The sequence below is a fragment of the Trachurus trachurus genome (genome assembly GCF_905171665.1).
Source record: "Trachurus trachurus genome assembly, chromosome: 14".
NCBI classification, from domain to species: domain Eukaryota; kingdom Metazoa; phylum Chordata; class Actinopteri; order Carangiformes; family Carangidae; genus Trachurus; species Trachurus trachurus.
This window is the reverse complement of record NC_139903.1, coordinates 15,973,787-15,993,527: the sequence shown is the minus strand read 5'-3', so window position 1 is coordinate 15,993,527 and position 19,741 is coordinate 15,973,787. Positions and strand designations below refer to the sequence as shown.

The 19,741-nt window shown below is 44.1% G+C and overlaps 1 protein-coding gene across 3 annotated transcripts; it reads left to right on the top strand.

Moving 5' to 3' along the window:
- On the top strand, positions 1-16,822 carry LOC310996661 (uncharacterized protein). 3 transcript variants are annotated; one of them, XM_083986100.1, is made up of 8 exons: positions 1-85; positions 849-1,360; positions 4,385-4,529; positions 6,536-6,638; positions 7,510-7,548; positions 7,645-7,686; positions 9,138-9,420; positions 15,616-16,822. In XM_083986100.1, the coding sequence occupies exons 2-8, from the start codon at positions 1,174-1,176 to the stop codon at positions 15,840-15,842; spliced, it is 1,026 nt and encodes a 341-aa protein (XP_083842226.1). In that variant the 5' UTR covers positions 1-85; positions 849-1,173; the 3' UTR covers positions 15,843-16,822. The 3 variants fall into 3 exon arrangements, with proteins under 3 accessions (XP_083842226.1, XP_083842225.1, XP_083842227.1); XM_083986099.1 differs by lacking the exon at positions 1-85 and adding an exon at positions 657-767; XM_083986101.1 differs by lacking the exon at positions 1-85 and adding an exon at positions 674-727.
- The last annotated feature ends 2,919 nt before the right edge of the window (positions 16,823-19,741 follow it).

Here is a 19,741-nt window from a genome sequence, read left to right as displayed (position 1 = left end):
CAAAGACAAGACGGACCCACAGGCGCTCTGACTCTCTCAGCTTAGTTAGCATACTCTGCTGTGGAGCGGCTGTCTACATCCCACTGTGAGTACTTCAACAAATTCTACCCTTCTCTTACAACTCCCTTTTCTTTTGTATCACTTCTTTTCTCTCCTCACTTCCCCCTTTCCCCCGGGTTTCCTGCTCTGCACCCTACCATGTGTTTAGCAGACAACAATCTGTGCTACACCAGTGAGACACTTCTCAGTCTGAGACAAGCTTTCTTTCCCTCCAAGTGCTGCTTATGTGGTAGCCATTGTTTAACGACCCACTGTGATTGGAGGACTACATTTCAATCTCCTTTGTGAGAGAAACCGGCTCATGCTGTCCTGGGCTATGACCCAGTGTGTATGTGTGTGTGTTTTCTTCTCTTACAACCTGAAACTGACCGTGTTAAAAACGGAGCCGCTATCTCATGGGATTGTGTGTGTGGGGGGAGAAAGGAACATGGTTTTGGGAAGGGATGTGTGCTAGGGAGGGGAAGGAGGGAGGGGTGGGACACTGATGACAGAAACAGTCCCATTCCTTAGGAATCTCCTCCCATTTTTTGGCCAGAGTCTTTCTGTCATTTTGGAAACAGGGTTTGGGCTCTTCCGTATTCATGAAGGGAGGGGCAAGACAGCCGTCTGAAAACGAATCTCCAAAGGAATGGCTAAAAGGCAAAGTTTCTGATTTGATGAGAGAAAGGTGGTAGAAAAACACTGGACACTACAACTTTGAGAAACATGTAAGATCTTGAGGAAAAGGGAACATACATATAATCTTCTGACTGTTTGTTCAAAATGTTCTTTTTTTTTCTTTCTTGTAGATTGTCCCAGTGATGACCTCCAAAGTCAAAGGAAACTGATATGTTAGCAGGGCGAGGAAACTGTCAGCACAACACAGAGAGGAAACAGGATTTTGTGTGTGAGTGCGTGCGTGTGTGTGTGTTTGAGAATGAGCCTTGATTCTTGAAGAGGAGTTCATCAGGGTAAAGAAGAAAGATTTGACGGTAAAGAAGCTGTGAAAGTCTTCATCAGACGACATGAGACTATAAACCAACGCTCACTGTCCACCTCAAGAAGAACAGCGCCTCCTCCCTCGGACTGCGTGGCCAGGTGGTACCAAGTCAATCCGCCACTCAGGCATCAAAAATGCTGCAGCAGATTTTACAGGACATGTACATTGACCCCGATGTGCTGAACGCTCTTAATGAGGACCAGAAAAAGACGCTGTTCCTAAAAATGCGCCAGGAGCAGGTGCGGCGCTGGAAAGAGCGGGAGGAGAAGCTGGAGAGAGAAGGGGGGGACGCCGAGTGCAAGCGAACAAAGCCAAAGAAAGGTAACCATGCCAACCCATCGCCATCTTCACTACCTCACCGTTGTTAACTTTTCTTCTTCCTGTTTATCCGGTGTGACATGGTGAGGATTCAGGTTTTTCAAGCATACTGACCGTCACACTTCTAAACAAAGCTTTTTTTTGACAGAAAACCATCTGTTCTCCTTTTAAGGATTACACAATGAATCCATTCAGTCAAGATGTTTGTATAGGGTGCTGTGAATTACCTAGGTAGAGAGTTGTGAAGCTTGAGAAGCACACTGCAGATGCATGTGTGCACTGGCTGTGACAGACATCCTATGCTGCTGGATATGGTGTAGCTGCTGCGACTCGTGTTCCCCGTCATCTCAACAGCTGCTTGCCAACACAGGAACAGCATTTACCTGAAGTCCATGTGGCTTAAAGTTTAAAGTTTTCTAAAAGACAAACTTGGACTAACAAACACCAGCTGCTCTATATTAAGGTGTTGTGGAAATTGAGACAATAACTACATCCTGAATGATATACACACAGAAACCAAAGATCATTACACTTCACTAATATGAAGTACTATTTATATCTCAATTTCAGCAAAATTACAGCAGATTGATGATGCTGGTGACTGGATGTTAACATCACACTCACAGATGATGTTACCATTTACGTAAGCAAAGCAGAGAGAACGTTTTGATAAACAGTTCATCCTGAGTGGATTGCAAAAGACATGCACTTACAGGAAACCTTATGAACGCAACCATGAATGTGAGGTATGTGGTGGCGGTGGTGTGTTCACACGCACAAACACACAGGTTTGCGCTCAGGTGCTCACCTAGATCACCTTGTTCCCAGTCGTCACACAGTACAATGTGAGCTTAGGACAACAGAGAAGAGTATTTACGAGTCACAGATGTCATTCATGTCTGGAATGTGAATTTGAGGGGAAATAATTAGCATATGAAAACGTTGTCATACACAGACAATGTGGATAGGTTTATCAGGAACTGGCTCCTGTTCAAAGGTGAGCAGCAGTCTGACAAAACAAAACAACCAGAGACCCAAGAGGCCGCAACTTTGTCCTGAAACAGGTTTAGCACCCAGTACACTATAGCATCTTGACTGTCTGGATTTGCAGTAAGCATGTGAAATAGAAAGTGATAATAGAATGACTTTGACATAATAAATTGCATTAGACAACATATTTTTTAATTAATTTTTATATTCCCAAAAAGGACTTCTGGGTGAAACCCACTGGAATATGACTTAAAGCCAATTAACAGTATACTGCAGTTGGTGCATTAACTCTGATTGACATAGTAATGTGATCTTGGCTAATAACAAAGCACTTACTATCAGCTGTGGTGCAGAGTAGAGGAACAGTGCTCTTTCTATCTCTTAATGACCAATGCAGCTGTCCTTAGGAGGCTGGATGGAGACTGCGGGCTGCGATCACATGGTCCAAACTGTTCTCCACACAGGCTACGCATCTGTAGTGCAGAGGAAATGGTGGATAGTTAGTGTTTCTGTGTAAAAATAGGAAGTGAGTCAGGACTCAATCCTTCAAACAATCAGTATTGGGCAAAACAGGAAGCTCACAGGAAATGTATGTGTTTGAAAAACAAAGACATTTTGATTTTTATCAGGTTGGCCTTGTCGGAGAGCTCACACATGCCAAGTTGGTTTTATGCATAGACTGAGCCGGCGTCTCTCTCAGCTGTTGTTAACAGCTCACATTTAGCCTGTAGCCCCCTCTGATCATGGGACTTTTCCTGTGGTTAGGCTGACCTTATTATAATTAGTGTTTACATACTGCATCACTATATCCTGACGTATTTATGTGTTCATGTTGTTGGCAAACTGGTGACATTCACATGACGCAGATAAACAAACTGTGTTGCTAAGTTTCTGTGTCTTTCACATACTTTTTTGGATTTGCACACTTCGAATATGGAGACACCAATTTCCTTTCTTTTTAGAAACATTATTGTGTTAACTTTGACGAAAAAGTGGAGAATACTCTTGCAAGCTACGTTATTGTAATAATGCTTTAACACTGTTTGTTACACTAAGACCTAGCATATTATGACGTCTCCTAATTGTCACCCAAACTTGAAAACATTGTAGTGGTGAAACTGTCGGTTTCCACCTTGTTTACCAAGGTGGCTGCTGTCTTTTCATAGTCATCCTGGTATGCCCTGCTGGAATGTGATCCACAGGGCAGGCTGGCAAAACCAGTTCACTATGAAAGCATGTTATCCTGTTTCCAACCCAACAAGCTCTCACCCTGTGAGCCAGCAGCAGCTGGGTTATCTCTATAAAATAGCTCCTCTGTGCTCCCAAACATAGTCACAAGGCAGCAACATGTTTGTATGTGTGTGAGCGTGTGTGACTTTGTGCCTCCAGGCTTATGAGGACTCAATGTCTTCACAAAGACGGACAGATAAGGAGGCCAAGAGAGATCATGTAACACAAGATCGCATTGATATTTCTTAGGGTAGAAGTTTGGACTGGGCTGAAGGTATTTAATATATACACATTCATAACTATCTATCTGTGTGTGTGTAAGACAGGGATTTCCCATGTCAACTCATATCATCCACAAAGATGGTGCCTCATACATTTGTGAAGTGCTGCTTGGTCACCAGCTTTTGCTCAAGTCTCTGTGAACCAGTGCAACTCTCTCAACTTATCAGAACTATCAAACTTTATACAGTTTTCACCCAGAATGGCCAGAGCTACAACTGATTATCTCCGAAATCTGAATTGCTTATCAAAACTGTGTTTTGGAAATGGTTGTTTACAAATTATGTCTGGAATTTCGAAATGATAAGAGGATGGGAGAAAGTAGACAGAGTTGATCAATGTTGAGCCAATAACTGAAAAGGGCACACACAAACTGATTAAATATATCTTCCTGTAAAACATTCCAATTTAGTCAATATTCATTTTCAACACTACCTTGAGTGATGGAGACTTACTTTCAAATTCAAAGTTTCAATAGCCTTCTAACTAAAAGTTTGCATTTGTGTATATGTGTTGTGTCTCCCACAGCCAGCAGTAAGAGTGTGAGCTGGTTGCTCGGCCGGGATGGAGATGTGGCAGTCATTGTGATCGGGGAGGTGGATGAGCTGAGCTCCAAATTCATCTGCTCAGGATTTGGAGAAAAGAAGACACCAAATCTTCAGAACAACACATAGTAATACACTTTTGTAATATTAAAAAAGCAACAAAAAAAAACAGACAGTGATGCGTGAGGTTACAAGCAGTGAATAACATGGAAAGAAATTCTATTAGTGCTTCATTTAGAGACTCTCTGTGTTGTGAAGCTGTGATTCAAGGGGTTATCAGGAGTTTTTGTTATGAATTTTATTACTACATTGGTGACAAAAGCGAAAAACCAAGAGGGAGTGAGTAAAATGACCCAAACCATACCAGCATAATGGCCCCTACAGCACTACAGAGCCCCGGCATGCCCTCACTTTAGAGGTCAACAATCCAGGTCTGTAGCTACCATTGTAGTACTGGTTCAACTGTGGAGAATAAGATGGATGATTGCTCATCTGGCAATACAACTTTATTTCCACATCTTGAGAGACTAGTGCCTATGGTTTCTGCATCACTGAACTATCAATGTTGCATTCATGTTTTGAAAGTGGTCTATGTGCAGTGCAACTGTACTAGGAACATGACAATCTGATCACAATCATCCTTAGGTTTCTCCACTCATTAATTAAAACACAATTTATTTATTTTGTGTGCAAAAAGAATGAAGACATCAAATTTTTTTCAGTTAATATGTCACCTGTCTTTAGCCTAGGCCCTATTGTATCATATTGTCAGACTGTAAACCCAGCATGCTGTCACCTAAAGCTCAGGTCCAATCTCAAAGTCCCCGCTGAGACCAACATGTTGCATACAGTGTATTTGTAACAAATTAAAAATGACGGCCCAGATCTGATGATAGCATGTTTCACTATAGACTTTTAGACTTTAGACCTTTATTGTCCCTCTAGGGAAATTCTTTTTCACATGACCATTTCTTCACATTTCGTATCACCAGACACATACAAACACACACAGATTACAACACATTGCCACACATTTTTACACTCTGGCCAGGTTCATGCTCATAAGACAGATAACTACTCAAATGTTTGGCTCTAAGTCACCAGGGGGCTCGGGTTTATTGTTTGTTGTTGCCTTTTGTTAGCAGTTTGTCTATTTTTTCCTGTTCTGGGCGTTGTTTACAGTTTTTACACTTCCGGGAGAACCTTAGCAACCAAGGTAACCCCGGCCGTATCTCAGCGCTATGAACTTTAGGTTAAGTTACAGATATTCCCTCAGGCAAAATGAGCAAAAATCTGCGTTATTGCAAAAATGTGCACAAATAGCTCATTATGTCAGTTGTCGACCTCTCATGCCCCCGGTGATTTCACAGCTAGAGAACCGTAGAAACCCTCATGGACTCACCTGTCCTGGTACTGGTACCTGCTTCAGTCAGAGCTGTATTTAGAGCCTCATTCGATTTCACCGCCAAAATCCTGGCTTCATCCAAATATGGGCAAAGAGGCGGGGCGAGTACGTAACGTGAATTTGTTACGCTGCAAACGTAAACCGTCGTCGTTAGCAAAGATTCGCTTTTGGGCACACTCAGGCTAATTTGTCGTAGCTACTTGCTAATTAACAAACTAACAAGCCAGGTAGGTGAGCAAAGGAACCAGCAGCACAGCAAGCTTTGTTATTTGTACAATATTTGATTGATAAATTCACTGATAAATTCACTGACCCCAAAAAAGCCACAAATCATGTTCTGTGACTTCGTTTAACCGACGTCAATCTGAGCGCACTGCTAGCAGCTAGACTCCGAGCGACTTAAAAAAAAAAAAAAAAAAAAAACTTTATTGAAAATTACCAGCACGTACAAATGCATATAAATACAAGTATGCTGGTGACCCTGAGCGAGTAATCATCAACTCTCACGGCACCCACCTGTCACGGAAAAGCGACCACGCCCTTAATTATGCTTACAGTCATATATTCCATTGAAGAAAAAAAAAAGAAGGAAAGAAAAACATCACCCATTATCTATTATGAAGGGGGACTTTTTGCCACTTCCGGGTTGTCTTAACTCTCCATCACTGGATGGTGTTTGTTTGACTGTACATGTGAAGAGATATGACATGGTCTCATTATGTTTTGCAGCGTTCAAACTATCTTGAAGAGCAGAAAAACCACAGAACCTGTCAGAACAGAGAGAGAGAACCTTCCTCCTAAAACACAACCTGGAATCGCACTGAATTTAAAGGTGTGTAGTTGCTGATAGATTTTTTTCCCTGCTTGTGAAATTACTGTCTCCTAGACTAGCAATAATTTTATCACATAAAGGGAATCACTCGTCTGTGAGATGAATTTATACCAATCTTCTCTAGCATCCCTTTGTCCTACCTTCACTTCCTCACTGATCTATTGTCTCATCTCCTCAAATCAAACCCCTCCATCTCTAACATAACATTTCCATCACTTCATTTCCACCTCTCTTATACCTGCAGTGTAATTTGTGAAAACTATCAGTCAAGCTTTTGAAAAGAGCTGGTAACAATCAATCACCCCCCATTTTTAAATTTATCTAGCTCTAATTTGAACCTCTATTTTCTGTCAGAAATATTCACTCAGTGAGGATCATTTCCAGGGTGGTGATATATTTGGGTGTGTGCGTCTGTGTACGCACTTGGCTGTGTGTGAGCTGTTGATTTTAGAGCTGGAGGGGTGTGTGGGTAAGGGGGGGTGGGGGGGGTGCCTCCTTTTTTCACGCTATCTTAAAAAGAGATTTGCTGCGTTGTCATGGCAACCCTGCACACACGGAGCCAGAGCGAGCCGGGGTGGATGGTCTCATCTGGCCTGACCACGACGGTGCTCTGAGCTGAATCTGCAAGCTGCTTACTCAGTGGAAATAACTAGCACCCCGGCTTGTCACCGGTTTTCCTGCAGCCACATTGCCACAGATATGTTTTTAATCGCTATATTCATTGATAATATTCAAATTTTTGATGAGAATTAACCAACTCCCTTCCCACTTGCTCTCTTTTCCACGCTCATGCTGAGCTGACCCAAAAGTTAAGGAGGATGACGTGTCACCTCTAGTATCATCTAACATGGCACTGTCTCTCTCCCAACAGGGGAAATGTGAGGAGACAAGCACTTTACTCCCTCTGCCGGTGAGTTCGAGCCACTGCCTGCTATAATTGAGCTCTGTGCTCTCGGGTTGCATCATGGCCTATAACACTCATGTAATGTCTTTGTTAAACCCACAGGTGTCAGTGAGTGAGCATTCATCACCCCCGGCAGCAGAAAAGGTATTTGTGAATCAAAGTCTGTTGTCTGAGGACTGTTTGTTGTTGTTGTTTTTTATCATTTCTGTGATTCAGTTTAAGCTTCCAAACTGTTTTATTGGTTTTTTGGTACAAAGTAGAGATTTTTTCAAGGCAAAAACATTTAGTTTTTTCTGGTGCCATCTGCACTGACCAACACATTTTTTTTATAAAACAGCCCCATTTATCTCAGTAAGGTGTGATTAACAACACAGGGCTTCATTCACTCTTCCACTCCTTGAAATGTGGCTTCAGAGTGCCGACGTGTTTCTTCATGGCAGCTCCACCACCCTCTGTGAGTAACAGGAAATGGTGGTTAGGCCAGCTGTCCCCTCACTCCCAGCCTCTGTGCAGATCATCTTTCTCCCAGCATTCTCCCTCTCCGTGCGCTGTCACGTCTGAGCTGCCGCACCCCTCATAGCTCTCTCTGGGGAACAGCTGAACTGAACTGTCCTCCCACTGGCTCCATCATCGCTCCAGCCTTGGGTTGTCGGCGGCGGAGTGTGTGTGCTCTATATCCGCTCTCGCTTTCTTTTTCTTTCTGTGTTTATGTGTGTGTGTGTGTGAGTGTGAGTGTGTGTGTGTGTGCAGGTGACACGCGCCGCAACAACAGCTGAATCACAGAGGCAAGGCAGGATTTCTGGACTGCCCTAGAACAGATGGTTGATGAACTTGATCAGGGAATTAAAACGCCAGAGATAGAGAATGCGTCAGTCGCAGATGGATGGGATTGTGGGATAGTCTCCTGAGGTTTGGGCGCGTGAGCTCTCCTCTGTTCTCTGGTTTTCCCTCCTCTTTGCCACAGAAGGAAATGTCTCTCCCTCACGTCTTATATCTATAACAGACTCTCTGTTACAGGCCCCAACACATCTCTGGCCAACCCATACTGATGTGGCAATGAACATCCACACCTTAGGAGCTTTGCCCAGTCTGACAGCCAAGCATTCACAATCTAAGCCTCCTTCTTTCAAGATTCATTATTTTTTGCTGAATGCCTTGTTTTTTTTGTTTTTTTTAACATTCAACGATTTCTTCCTGGAAACAGGAAGGGGCTGGTTTGTTGCTGCAGATGTGGCTGTTGCTAGCGCCGCTGCAGGTTTCCTCCAGTTGATTTAGAGCGGGAAGGAGTGAGTCTGATAGAGGAGGAGATTGAGATTGCTGATTAAGAAGGCGTAAGATCAGAAGGGAAGATTAGCAAGGCAGCTTGATTTCCAAGTCACCTTATAATTTTCTCTCCACACATCCTTAAACTCTTAATCAGTGGTCATAGTTCTGTGTGTTTCATTATGGTGCAGTGTAGTCACTGGAGAACTGTAATTTGGTGAATCATTTATCCAATGATTTAATCAAACATGACAGTAATTCCACTGTATGTGAATTAGCTGTCAACACTGATCGCACTCGTCTGTCCTCTTTTGTCACTCTTCCCTCTGCAGCCTGAGCTGAAGTCAGCCAGTGCGACTGTGGAGAAGTCGGTTCCCCAGTCCTCCATCTGCTCCAGGCCTCCCGTGAGAGTTAGCCCTGTCAACGTGAGACCGGCTTCTGCAAATGCGGCACCAGGCTCTGTCAACACGAGACCCGGCCTCACAAATCTGAGGCTGGCCAGCGCCACCCCGTACTCTTCCCCCAGCAGTACTGTCAAAATAGACTCTGGAACCACCAAGAGGGTCCTGTGCTCGCAGGAACCTCAGAAGACCCAGGAATCACAGGGTGGCAACGGTGAGTGAGCATAGCATCATGGGTAAAGGTAGATGTTGGGTCAAAAAAAATATATATATATTATTATAAATATTTTATTTAAAAGAAATCCTCTTTGTCCATTTGATGAGTGAGTCCCTGGGGTCTTTCTATTGCTGGTTAATTAAGAGATATACAGGAACAACAATGTTAACAGTGTCACGGTGGATAAACACAGCTAATAGAGACGTCATCAGAAATTTGCATATGCATGAATCTTACAGTATAACTTCTGTTGTGTCTCTTGACATTTTGGAGAAAGACAGGAGGACACAGGCGTGGGTTGAAAATTAAGTCAACAGCATTTCAGATAGCTCACGAGAAAATCACAACAAGCCACTGAGACAGCAAGAGATCCCTTTTCCACTGCTTCTTCTCTTCTCTGAGAGTAATAATGGCTGTGGAGAGCTGAGCACAACCAGTCTGAACAAAGTTCATACTAGATGGGCTTCTCAGTGCTGCAGCAAGGAAGAAGGATTTATTTCCCCAAACCTAATGTGTTCGCCAAATAGTGCCTCAGCCCGCTGGAATCTTTATGGACTGGCAGAGTAAAAGGAGGCCAGCCTAGAGGGGAAAAAGCTTATGTGACTGGGATTTGTGTGGTTGTACCACATTGCCCTGGCACACCTGCCTGTTTGGTGGCTTCCTATTGTGATGCAGCGTTGGAAGGGACATTGTCAGTTGATTCAGATGTGGATCCTGCAGAGCGATTTTAGATAAAAAAGATCATAAATTAACTGTGAACGATTTTTGTTCACAACAGATATATTTTTATACAGTTACTGTTGATATTCAACTATTAAAATGAAAACAATCTTTATATTTATAGAGATTATCTGTTATTTAGTCTGTACCTAATTCAGAAACCAAAGAATGATGGCAGCCCTCATTCACTTCACTAATGATATTGAGTAAACAAATAATTTTACAGAAACAGAAATACCTTCATACTTAATATTTTCACTTTGTTTAGTTTAGTAACATATATATTATCAAATAGATGATTCATGTTGTTTTGGATTGAGCTGCATGATTGCAATCATGCAAATTACAAATTACACCATCAGTTTACCTTTTGAACTATTTGATCATTATTAGCATTTGAGCTGTACTAATAACCATCAACTTGATAATGCACCAAGGCAAACAGTTTTTCATATTTCATTCTGTTTCTTCTGTCCTTTTGTCCTCCTTGTGTCAGTCCTCTGGCCCTAGCCACTTGTATGTCTCTGACTTTGTCTATCCAGATGTTCACTGTGTGGACAGATTCAGATTTTTCATGGTAGTCATGTTGGTCCTCCCCATGAACATGATCGCCATTAACTTCCACACTACATTGTGCTGAAGATTGAATGCTGTTTGAATTGAAAGCCTGCTTCCTTGACTTCCTGTCTGAGCACAGCAGCAGATTTCATGAATCGACTAAACACTCATTCACCATATAGTGACCCAGTTATGTAGAAAAAATGGAAAGTGTGAGGGTGAAATTAGCACCATCCAGTGGAAAACAGTGAAAGTGTTGAAAAAAAGTGTAGTTGAATAGAAAAATCTCATCTCCATAAGGTCCCTCTGCTGGAAAAATGCTCATCCTACATCTAAGTTAAGGAACACACTCATGCACATACACATACACTTTCCCCTGCAACACGAGAGCTTCAGTTTTCTCTGTTAGGAAACAGCAGAGAAACCTAAAAGCACAGTAAAGTTTCCCGTCCAGGGTTCGTACATTCAAGTAGAAGATTTTATTCTTTTAAACACTGATTGTGAGAGGTTACTTAGGCCAATGTCATGCTCATGCGTAACTAGTGTAATTTGAAGTGAATGCAGAGTTACACAAATTGCCTTCATAATATCAGAGTTATTTTCAGTCAGAAAAAAGCAGCACTACAACAGTAATCTCCTAATGAATGGCCCAATGACAGCCGGTATCCTACCTGAAGGTTGAGTGTGTGTTTTTTTCCTCCTTCTCTCCAGTGTCTGGTTCATTCTGAACATTCCTGGCTGTTCCATGTAGATTTTAGCAGCCGAGCTAATCTCTCATAAAGCCAGACACAGGAAGGCTAACAAGCTCTTAATAATGTCACAAAGAGACAAAAATCCTGGAAATCATTTTGAAACCACGTTCACGGCTTATTGCCTGAACTGAACATTGAATATCAGAATCAAACCATGTTTTAAGGGATTTTTCACAATAATTCAGTCAAAAAAAAAAAAACTGTGTGGAGGCATGTATAGGGAGTTCAGATCTTTTAAATGGCCAAATGACCAAAAAACCTGGATAGAAAAAATTAAACCAAAAGACGCGCACGCATGTGTGTGTGCATGCGTGCGTGTGTGTGTTTGCCTGCGCCCACATTAGTGACTGGATATGAGATCAGTGGGCAATGCCAGGGCAGAAAATAACGGAGGGAAAAGGAAAGAAAGGGAAAGGAAAGGGAAAGGAACAGCTGGTGTGGTGGGAGTTGAGGTGGGCTGAGCACAGTGCTGAATAAATGTGTCTTGACTCTGGACAAAAAAATACTGACAGAGTGTCTGTTCTTGACAATGGCAGGAAGCTCGGTCCAAGGGGAGGGGGAGGCAGACTAGGATAAGGCTCAAGCGCCTCAGCTGTTTTCTTTTGAATGTGGTTAATGACAAGGATTCCTGCGTCCTGTGGGCAGCGACTGTGGCCCACGCAACACTTGTAAAAGATGAACTTAATAATCTGCTGTTGTGCATTTAGCCGCAGAAGATAGACAAAGCCTCCTCCTGACGTGAGGATTCAAGACGCCATACCTGAGATTGAACAGCGGTGTGTGACAAATATTAATAGTTTTTTCTCTGTGTCACCCAGGGGGGGGTGGGGTAAGAGGTATCACCAAACACACTGTGTCAAGTTCTGGATATTCTCAAGATGTAGTTGTCACATCTCTTGAAAACCACAGGGATGAGTACTGTAATCTCAAATTGGGAAAGTGATGTGATAGGTGTGTGATATTTAGTTTCTCAGTGAAAATGATCAGATAATCAACCTGAGTTTCTACTACATGAAGCATTTTCTGAGCTGTCAAAGTCCACAGAACCTTATTTAGTGCAAACTGAACATCTCAAAACCATCTCGTAGCAACAACTGAAGCTTTTGGGGGCAAAGAGGGAAGAAATTCCGTATTTATATCGGCTTATATCAACCAACTCTGTCCACAAGACCTCTTTTTTTTTTTTTTTTTGGGAATTGGTAAAACCTGAACATGAGGACGGATAACTTCGATGTTGTGTGTTGTGTCGTCTGCATAAAAATGAAAGTGAGCGACATATTATGAGGGATGTTTGAGATAAGTGGGAGAGCGTCAAGAGTCTGCAACTGAACCTAGAGATGCAGAAATGTGTGTTGTGTTAGCGTGTGTCATGATCTGAGCATAAGTGCATGAGCATGAAAGCGTATCAAACCCAAGCAGCTGGCGGTGTATGTTCGTGTGTGTGTGTGTGTGTGTGTTTGTGTGTGTGTGTTCATGTTTATAAACCCTTCTCTGTCTGTCGGTCGGCTTTCCTCTCCTCTCTCTTCACCTTCAGAGGGAAGGACACACATTCCAGCGCTGCTTCCCGACTCTAGCCCTGGGCGACGCTCAGCCAGAGCTGATAAGTGACAGGGGCCCCAGCCCCCACACAGGAGCCCCCCACCCACCCACCCTCCAACACACACACACACACACACACACACACACACACACACACCTCCTCTCCTCCCTGCCCTTCAGTCCACAGACGTGCTCCTCGGGAATTCTGCCCTCTGCCCCACTTCTGCCCCCCCACCTCCCCACCTCAGCCGCCCCTCCACCCTCCTCCTCTCCTTCTGCCAGAGCGACGTGGAGGTCTTTAAAGAGATAGATTGGTCTTTAATTTTTGTGCTAGCCTGGTCAGTGACACTGCTCCCCCCCACCCACCCCTCCACCCCTCCTTTGTCCTGCCTGTACATTTACGAGCTGCGCTGAGATGCGAGGAGTGGCGTCCCAAAAGCTGAAATGGGAGATTAATCAATCCTGACGAGCGCTTTAATGCAGAGATTCTCTTTCCTTTTAATAGGTGTTTTTGCAGGTAGCTTTAATGACAGTTTCTGCTGACAGGGCGAAGAGACGAGTGCAGCTGCTGAGCAGAGTTACAGACAGAAAGGCTTTTTTTTTTTTTTTTTTTTTTTTTTGGGTGTGTTAAGACAGGTTAGTCAGGTTACCTGCGAGGGTTTTGCTTCAAGCTTATGCTCTCAAAAGATACATATATGTTCCCATTATTCCTTTACAACAGTCCAGGGCCATAATACCAGTTCTCCCTGTCCTTTCTATCTCTGTCTCTATTAAGCATTCCACTCAGACCTGCACCAAGGCTCTGAGCTCAAAAAACTCTCTGACCATGAGTGTGTGTGTGTGTGTGTGTGTGTGTGTGTGTGTGTGTGTGTGTGTGTGTGTGTGTGTGTGTGTGTGTGTGTGTGTGTGTGTGTGTGTGTGTGTGTGTGCGCGCGCCTGCCTGTGTCTGTGTTTGTGCGTATCTGTGTGTGTGTTAGTGTGTGTGTGTGTGTGTGTGTGCACTCGGTGCGTGCCTGAATGTGTGTTAGCCTCAATAGCTGGAGCCTATCCAAGGTTTCCGTGGTGACCACACAACACAACGAGACAATCAGAGGCAAGCCCACGCAGCGCAGCGAGAGGACATTAACGCAGGAACCGCAGGTCAGGGGGCAGAGGAAGGCAGGGCAAGACAGAGGGAGAGGAAGATGAGGAGGAAGGTAGGTGTTAGAGCCACAGAGAGAGAGGAGGGGCGGGAGGGAGGGAGGGAGGGAGGGAGGGAGGGCGAGGAGAGAAAAGGAGAGTAAACAACAATAAACAATAACAGCACCTTAAAGGCTACTTTGGGTCTCTCCCTTTCATGCCTGCAAGACATCAAGAGCTCTAAAGGTTTCCCGGCCCCAGGAGTGCCTGTGCGGTTTTGGCTGTACCCCACCTCGGTGTGTGTGACTCTGTGCTGTGCCGTGGTGTTAGTCAGAGATGGCTGCATGCGTGACTGAATCCATGAGCAGGAGGGCTGTGCTAGGGTGCATGTTTGTGTGTGTGTGTGTGTGTGTGTGTGAGTGAGTGTGTGCGTGAACATGCATGGACGTGAATGAAACATGAGATTGTGAGTGTGTGTGTCGTTTGAAATTCAACTGTTAGAAACTGTGTGTGCACGCTTGTGCCTGTTTTCACTTTATTTTGTGTGTGTGTGCGTGCGTGCGTGCGTCCGTGCGTGTCTTCAGCCGTGCACGCGGGTGCTCTCACATATCTCTGTCCCCCAGGGATGACGCTAAAAATATGTGGCTCCTCAAGCCTTCTGGTGTCTGAGCAGCGTCTGTCTGCTCTCCATTGCCGTCCCTGTGGCCCTCCCTCCCCTCCGTTACTCCTGTTCCCTCCATTCCTCCCTCAATTACACCCTCTTCCAACACAGTACCTCAGCAAGCACACACACACACACACACACACACACACACACACATACACACCAACTACACCCAGCTGTGTCCCTACCTCCACTGAGGATGACCTCTGCTCAGCCAGAGTGGGATAAAGGGAGGCGAATGAAAAGGGGAAGAAAAAGGTAGAAAAGAGTGAAGAAAGATCCAGGCACAGTGTTTGGAGAGAGGGGGGTGATCAGGTAGTGTGAGAGGACTGAATTCCAGCTTCTACAACAGTAGCACACAAGTTTTATACCTAATTATCATTGTTAATTATTCAACTGGTTCTCATTGAAAAAAAAAGATTCCCAGTCTAATTTTTTGTTTATCACAGGCGACGTGTTTCCTGATGCAACAAGACGCTGATCGCTGTGGTTACAGTAAACAAGTTCCCACTGTGACAGGTGCAGCCCAGAAAACCATCCTGTCTTTTAGAGAGAGAGGAAATACAGTAGATACAGAGTGAACACTTACTATAACATGCCAATAACAAAATTCATAAAAGAGCTACAAATTTGAATACACACACTTTTCAAATATTGGCAATAAAAACACTGCAATTCCTTTTTTTTTTTTTTTTTTTTTTTACAATTAGGAGAAGTACGTTTTTGTTGTTTGAATAAAAACCTGAAAAGAAAATATCGAACTCAACACCTGCGCGGTACATGGCAGGTAGATTGTTGCAGCTCTGAAGAAAACCTCATCCTCTCTTCTTTTCCTCACAGCTACTGGTGCATCAGAGGCGTCTCGGAGGGCGGCCCCCGAGGAGGCCGGTTCATCGGGGAGCGCGCCGACCTGCGCAGGGCGTGGCCGGGTGGCTCAGCTGATGAAAAACTTCAGCAACGAAAGCACTCTACCCCCCTCGCAGCAGACCCCCCCCTCCCGCGTCAAACCACCTCTCCCCACCAAGCCGGGCCACTTGCGTCTAACAACCACGCCCACCGTCAGGTAATCCATACACACGCCGATTGCACAACAGACGCCCGCACGGTTTCACGCATCCACGCCATTCAGAGAAAAACCAAACTGGACAATACCAGACACGTATTGTGGAGCATCAGCCAGCAGCAGGCTACAGGGATGGAGAACTGTGAGGGTGGCCCTCAGAGATGGAAATGCTCACAACCACTCAGAGTTTAGCAGTGGAAATGCTTGAACGTAATGGTTCTTTTATTTGTGATGCTGCAGTACTGTAAACACTTTGTGGGGAAGAAATTCCAAAGCAATTGATTGCAATTGAATATTTGTTTTGTTTATCAAACAATTCTTCTACCTTTCATGTATTTGCCAGGGAATTGATGACTGTCACATGTATTCACTTGTTGCTGATTCTTTCCACTTTGTGTAATATGTGGAAAAATACACCCTCGTTCTTGCACACAGCTTTTAGTCCAGTTCACAAAGCCTGTGCACACAATATTATTTACTTACAAATTCATTTGTGTTGTTCTGTTATGAGACAGGTTGCATTTGCTCATGCAGTGTTTCTCTTTTAATTTCTGTCTTCTTGAATGAAAGAATGGGCTCGGGCAGGCAGAATGGGGTGAAATAAGGTACAGTAGGGTCCTCCTTCATCGTGCTGTCTTCTCTCTGGGAATAGTGTAGGGTTGTTTATTTGTCACAATGCAATGTATGTCTCCCTCTGCCACCTGGCAGGAGCCTCACTGCGACCTGTTGTGGACCAATGACAGTGCCAAATGCCTCATCTGTCACTCCCAGTGGATCAAATCCTGGCAAGTTAGACAGTAGCTGCCAAATTATCCAGCTCTGTGTTATTCTTCCCCAGATTTTTCAGCTCTTTTTTAGAGATTTGTGGGTTTTTTGTTTTTGTTTTTGTTTTTTTACATTTTCTATAGGGAGAAAGACGTTTTGTAATGGGATATTTAACGCTACTACAATGCTCACTTGTAAAATGAGAGGCATCTTTACCGTTTGATGTCAAGTTTGTATGGTGAAATCAAAGAAACAATAAAATTGTATAAATTGTAAATCTTTTATCTTAAAAAAAAATCCACTTGTTTGTGTTTCTCTCTCTTCTCTTGCTCTGTCTCTGACTTCTAGTCTGACTTCAAACATTTTAAAATCAACCATTCACTGCTGTTATCACAGTTGCAGACCAACAGCACACAGCACTGACATGTTGCACAGTCTGTGTATACTTCATGGAAAATATCTATATGCATCATTTGAACGTACAGCCTCAGCAGATAGATGAGCGTGCTCCATCAGGGCCAATGTAAAATGTTCATGAGCTTTTCAACAGGGCTGCACATCCCCCAGCACCACCGCCCCCCCAAAAAGCGTGTCATTACCTCGCTCAGACATTTCTTGCCTAATTTCCAGCAAAGCGAGCTCCCCGGGTTTGCAAATGACATTTAAATATTTGGCAATGCTAAAATTGTGAGGCATATTTTCACATTTGTATCCATGATTTCCATTGCAGATCGTGGTTAATGTTTGGCAGCTGGCTAATCTGTTTAAAGAAAATCTCCACTGTAACAAAAAAAAACAACACTCAGGCATTGTATACACTGATGCATTGCACAGTGATTTACGATGGAGTGAGAAATTCCCCACACAATCTTTATAAACAAAAATGTATCATCTTTTTGTAATTTATCTTGACAGTATAAAGTCCATTTTATGAAATCTGGTTAGGGGATATAATATATAATTGAAAATTCACACACTTCCTCCTTTTCAAAGGAGAGAAGATGGAAGGCAAGATCCATACACATGCACCAACACACATGAATGCACACATGTCTGCTCAGATGTATAGAAATACACACAGCATGGTGGTGTTTCATTGTACTACAGTGGTAGTGCAACAGTAGACCTGCATCATAATACACTTCCACAGTAAGGTAGGGTACCGGAGTGACTCTATTCTCTATAGGGGGACTTTAATGTATAAGTCTGCATGTAGCATGTGTTAACAGAGCCGACTATTGCAGCAATAGTCAGTTGTGCGGCTGTTTGAGAATTTCAGAGGCCGCCAATTTATCCCTTTCTTCTCTAAACAGGCTGCATTCACGAACTCGCACTCTTGTACTGTGGCCATCACTGTGGTTTTCTTTTGAGCAAACCTTTACAAGCATCATTACCAGTTATTGTTTTAGTTGGGCTGAATGAGGAGCTTTTCTGTATCTGAGACCAGATGTGCCTCCACTTGACCTAAGCTTATTCTGAAAGGGAGAAAAAAGAAGTTTGGGCTTTTTTTCAATAAGATATTAAGAACACCTCAGAGACAAACTGCTCTCTTAACAAATGCAACTTTTGTTCTCTTACATACCTCTCCTATAGGAAAATCAGCCGTGAACTGAAGTCAGGACAATTTGGTGCTCTAACTTTGTACAGCAGGATTTAGCAAGATGGCATTTTACATCTTCAGGTCAAACTCAGAGGAAACACATGCAGGGCATGTGATGTATTAGGTATTGGATAGATATCAAAAATATTTTCAAATGCTTGTTGACGGTTGTTGTTGAAGAGGTGAAACTGGGGGGCCTTGTTCACCTCTCCACTGTCACCAGTTCATACTGTATTTCCCAGCTGGGGAAACACATCTTAAAGTCAGGCTGGTTGCTGTTGTAGCACCATTACATTTCTGCCACTCAATATAGTCTCAGGGTGGAGAAACCTCACTTGTGTTAGGTGTAAAAGAAACTGAAAACCCCGAACACCATGACATGTGTAGAACCATTGCTTCCTTTGAGCGAGGAGTTTATGCACCTATAGCATATTCAGAGACGATGCTTAACTCTCTCTCTGGGTTCTGTCAAAGGCTTTTTTGATACAGTTGAAAAAGACCAACAAAGCTACACTTGACCTCTAGGCTCTGCTTCGTCTCACGGACAAAGTGATAAGACTCTGGCGGCAAAGCGTGCATTGAAAACAATGTTGTATCTGTAGCCCACACAGAGGTAGGCACCAGTGTCGCTGTCAGACAGATGTTCACTTGTTAAAAAAGCTTTAACAAACAGGCAGCAGGAAGCAGGCAGAGCACACACACATATACATGCATATACTGTTTACTGTCTCGTTTACAGAAGGCTCCTCAAGTCGAAGCTTCGCAACGTAACACAAGGTGAAACATTAAAGGATCTACTGGTGTGTGCACGCACTGGTGCTCGTGTAATGTGGAGGAGAAAAAAGAAAAATGCTGAAGCACGCAACTGTGCGACGCTGCCTGGATCTCTGTCTACCAACGAGCCCAAACAATGGCCGTGGCTGTTCTCTGATGCGCAGAGACATCGTCGGGCAGTTTCCAGGAGATATCTGTGGCGAGTCCCTTGGTATGCCCCCCACCCCACCACCACCACCACCACCACCACTGCCCCCCCTCACCCCTTCTGCCCCACACACTTCTCCTCATCCACTGAGCCTGGCCACTGCTGTCGTCAGGGCCCTCCGACGGGAGATAAAAAAGAGGCTGTTGTTGTCTCCTTGCAGGAGAGATGGACGCCTGTTTCCCCTCTCTCTCTCTCTCTCTCTCTCTCTCTCTCTCTCTCTCTCTCTCTCTCTCTCTCTCTCTCTCTCCCCTTGCCTCACTTGCTTCACACCCACAGAAGGGGAAGTGAAGAGGAAAGAGAGGAAAATAAAATAAGTGGGGAGCTTATATTAGACAGCTATAGTGCGTGCTGTGGCGTCCAACACCCCCCCCCCTCACCTTCCTCCTGGCCCACCACCACCACCACCAGCAGCAACCCCATCCACAGCAACCCCAGCAGAGAGAGAGAAAGAGCGAGAGAGGAGGAGAGCAGGGAGGGAGGGAGGGAGGGAGAGTGGGGGGGCCAGGGCCATGTGATACGGAGAGCATGCGGGCACAGCTTCACCCCCAGGCAGAAT

Bases quoted from the DNA above. Each gene is read 5' to 3' on its own strand.
- LOC310996661 (XM_083986100.1), top strand. From the start codon at position 1,174: ATGCTGCAGCAGATTTTACAGGACATGTACATTGACCCCGATGTGCTG. The intron at 4,530-6,535 runs GTAATACACTTT...TATGTTTTGCAG, and splicing joins AATCTTCAGAACAACACATA to CGTTCAAACTATCTTGAAGA. The intron at 7,687-9,137 runs GTATTTGTGAAT...TTCCCTCTGCAG, and splicing joins CACCCCCGGCAGCAGAAAAG to CCTGAGCTGAAGTCAGCCAG.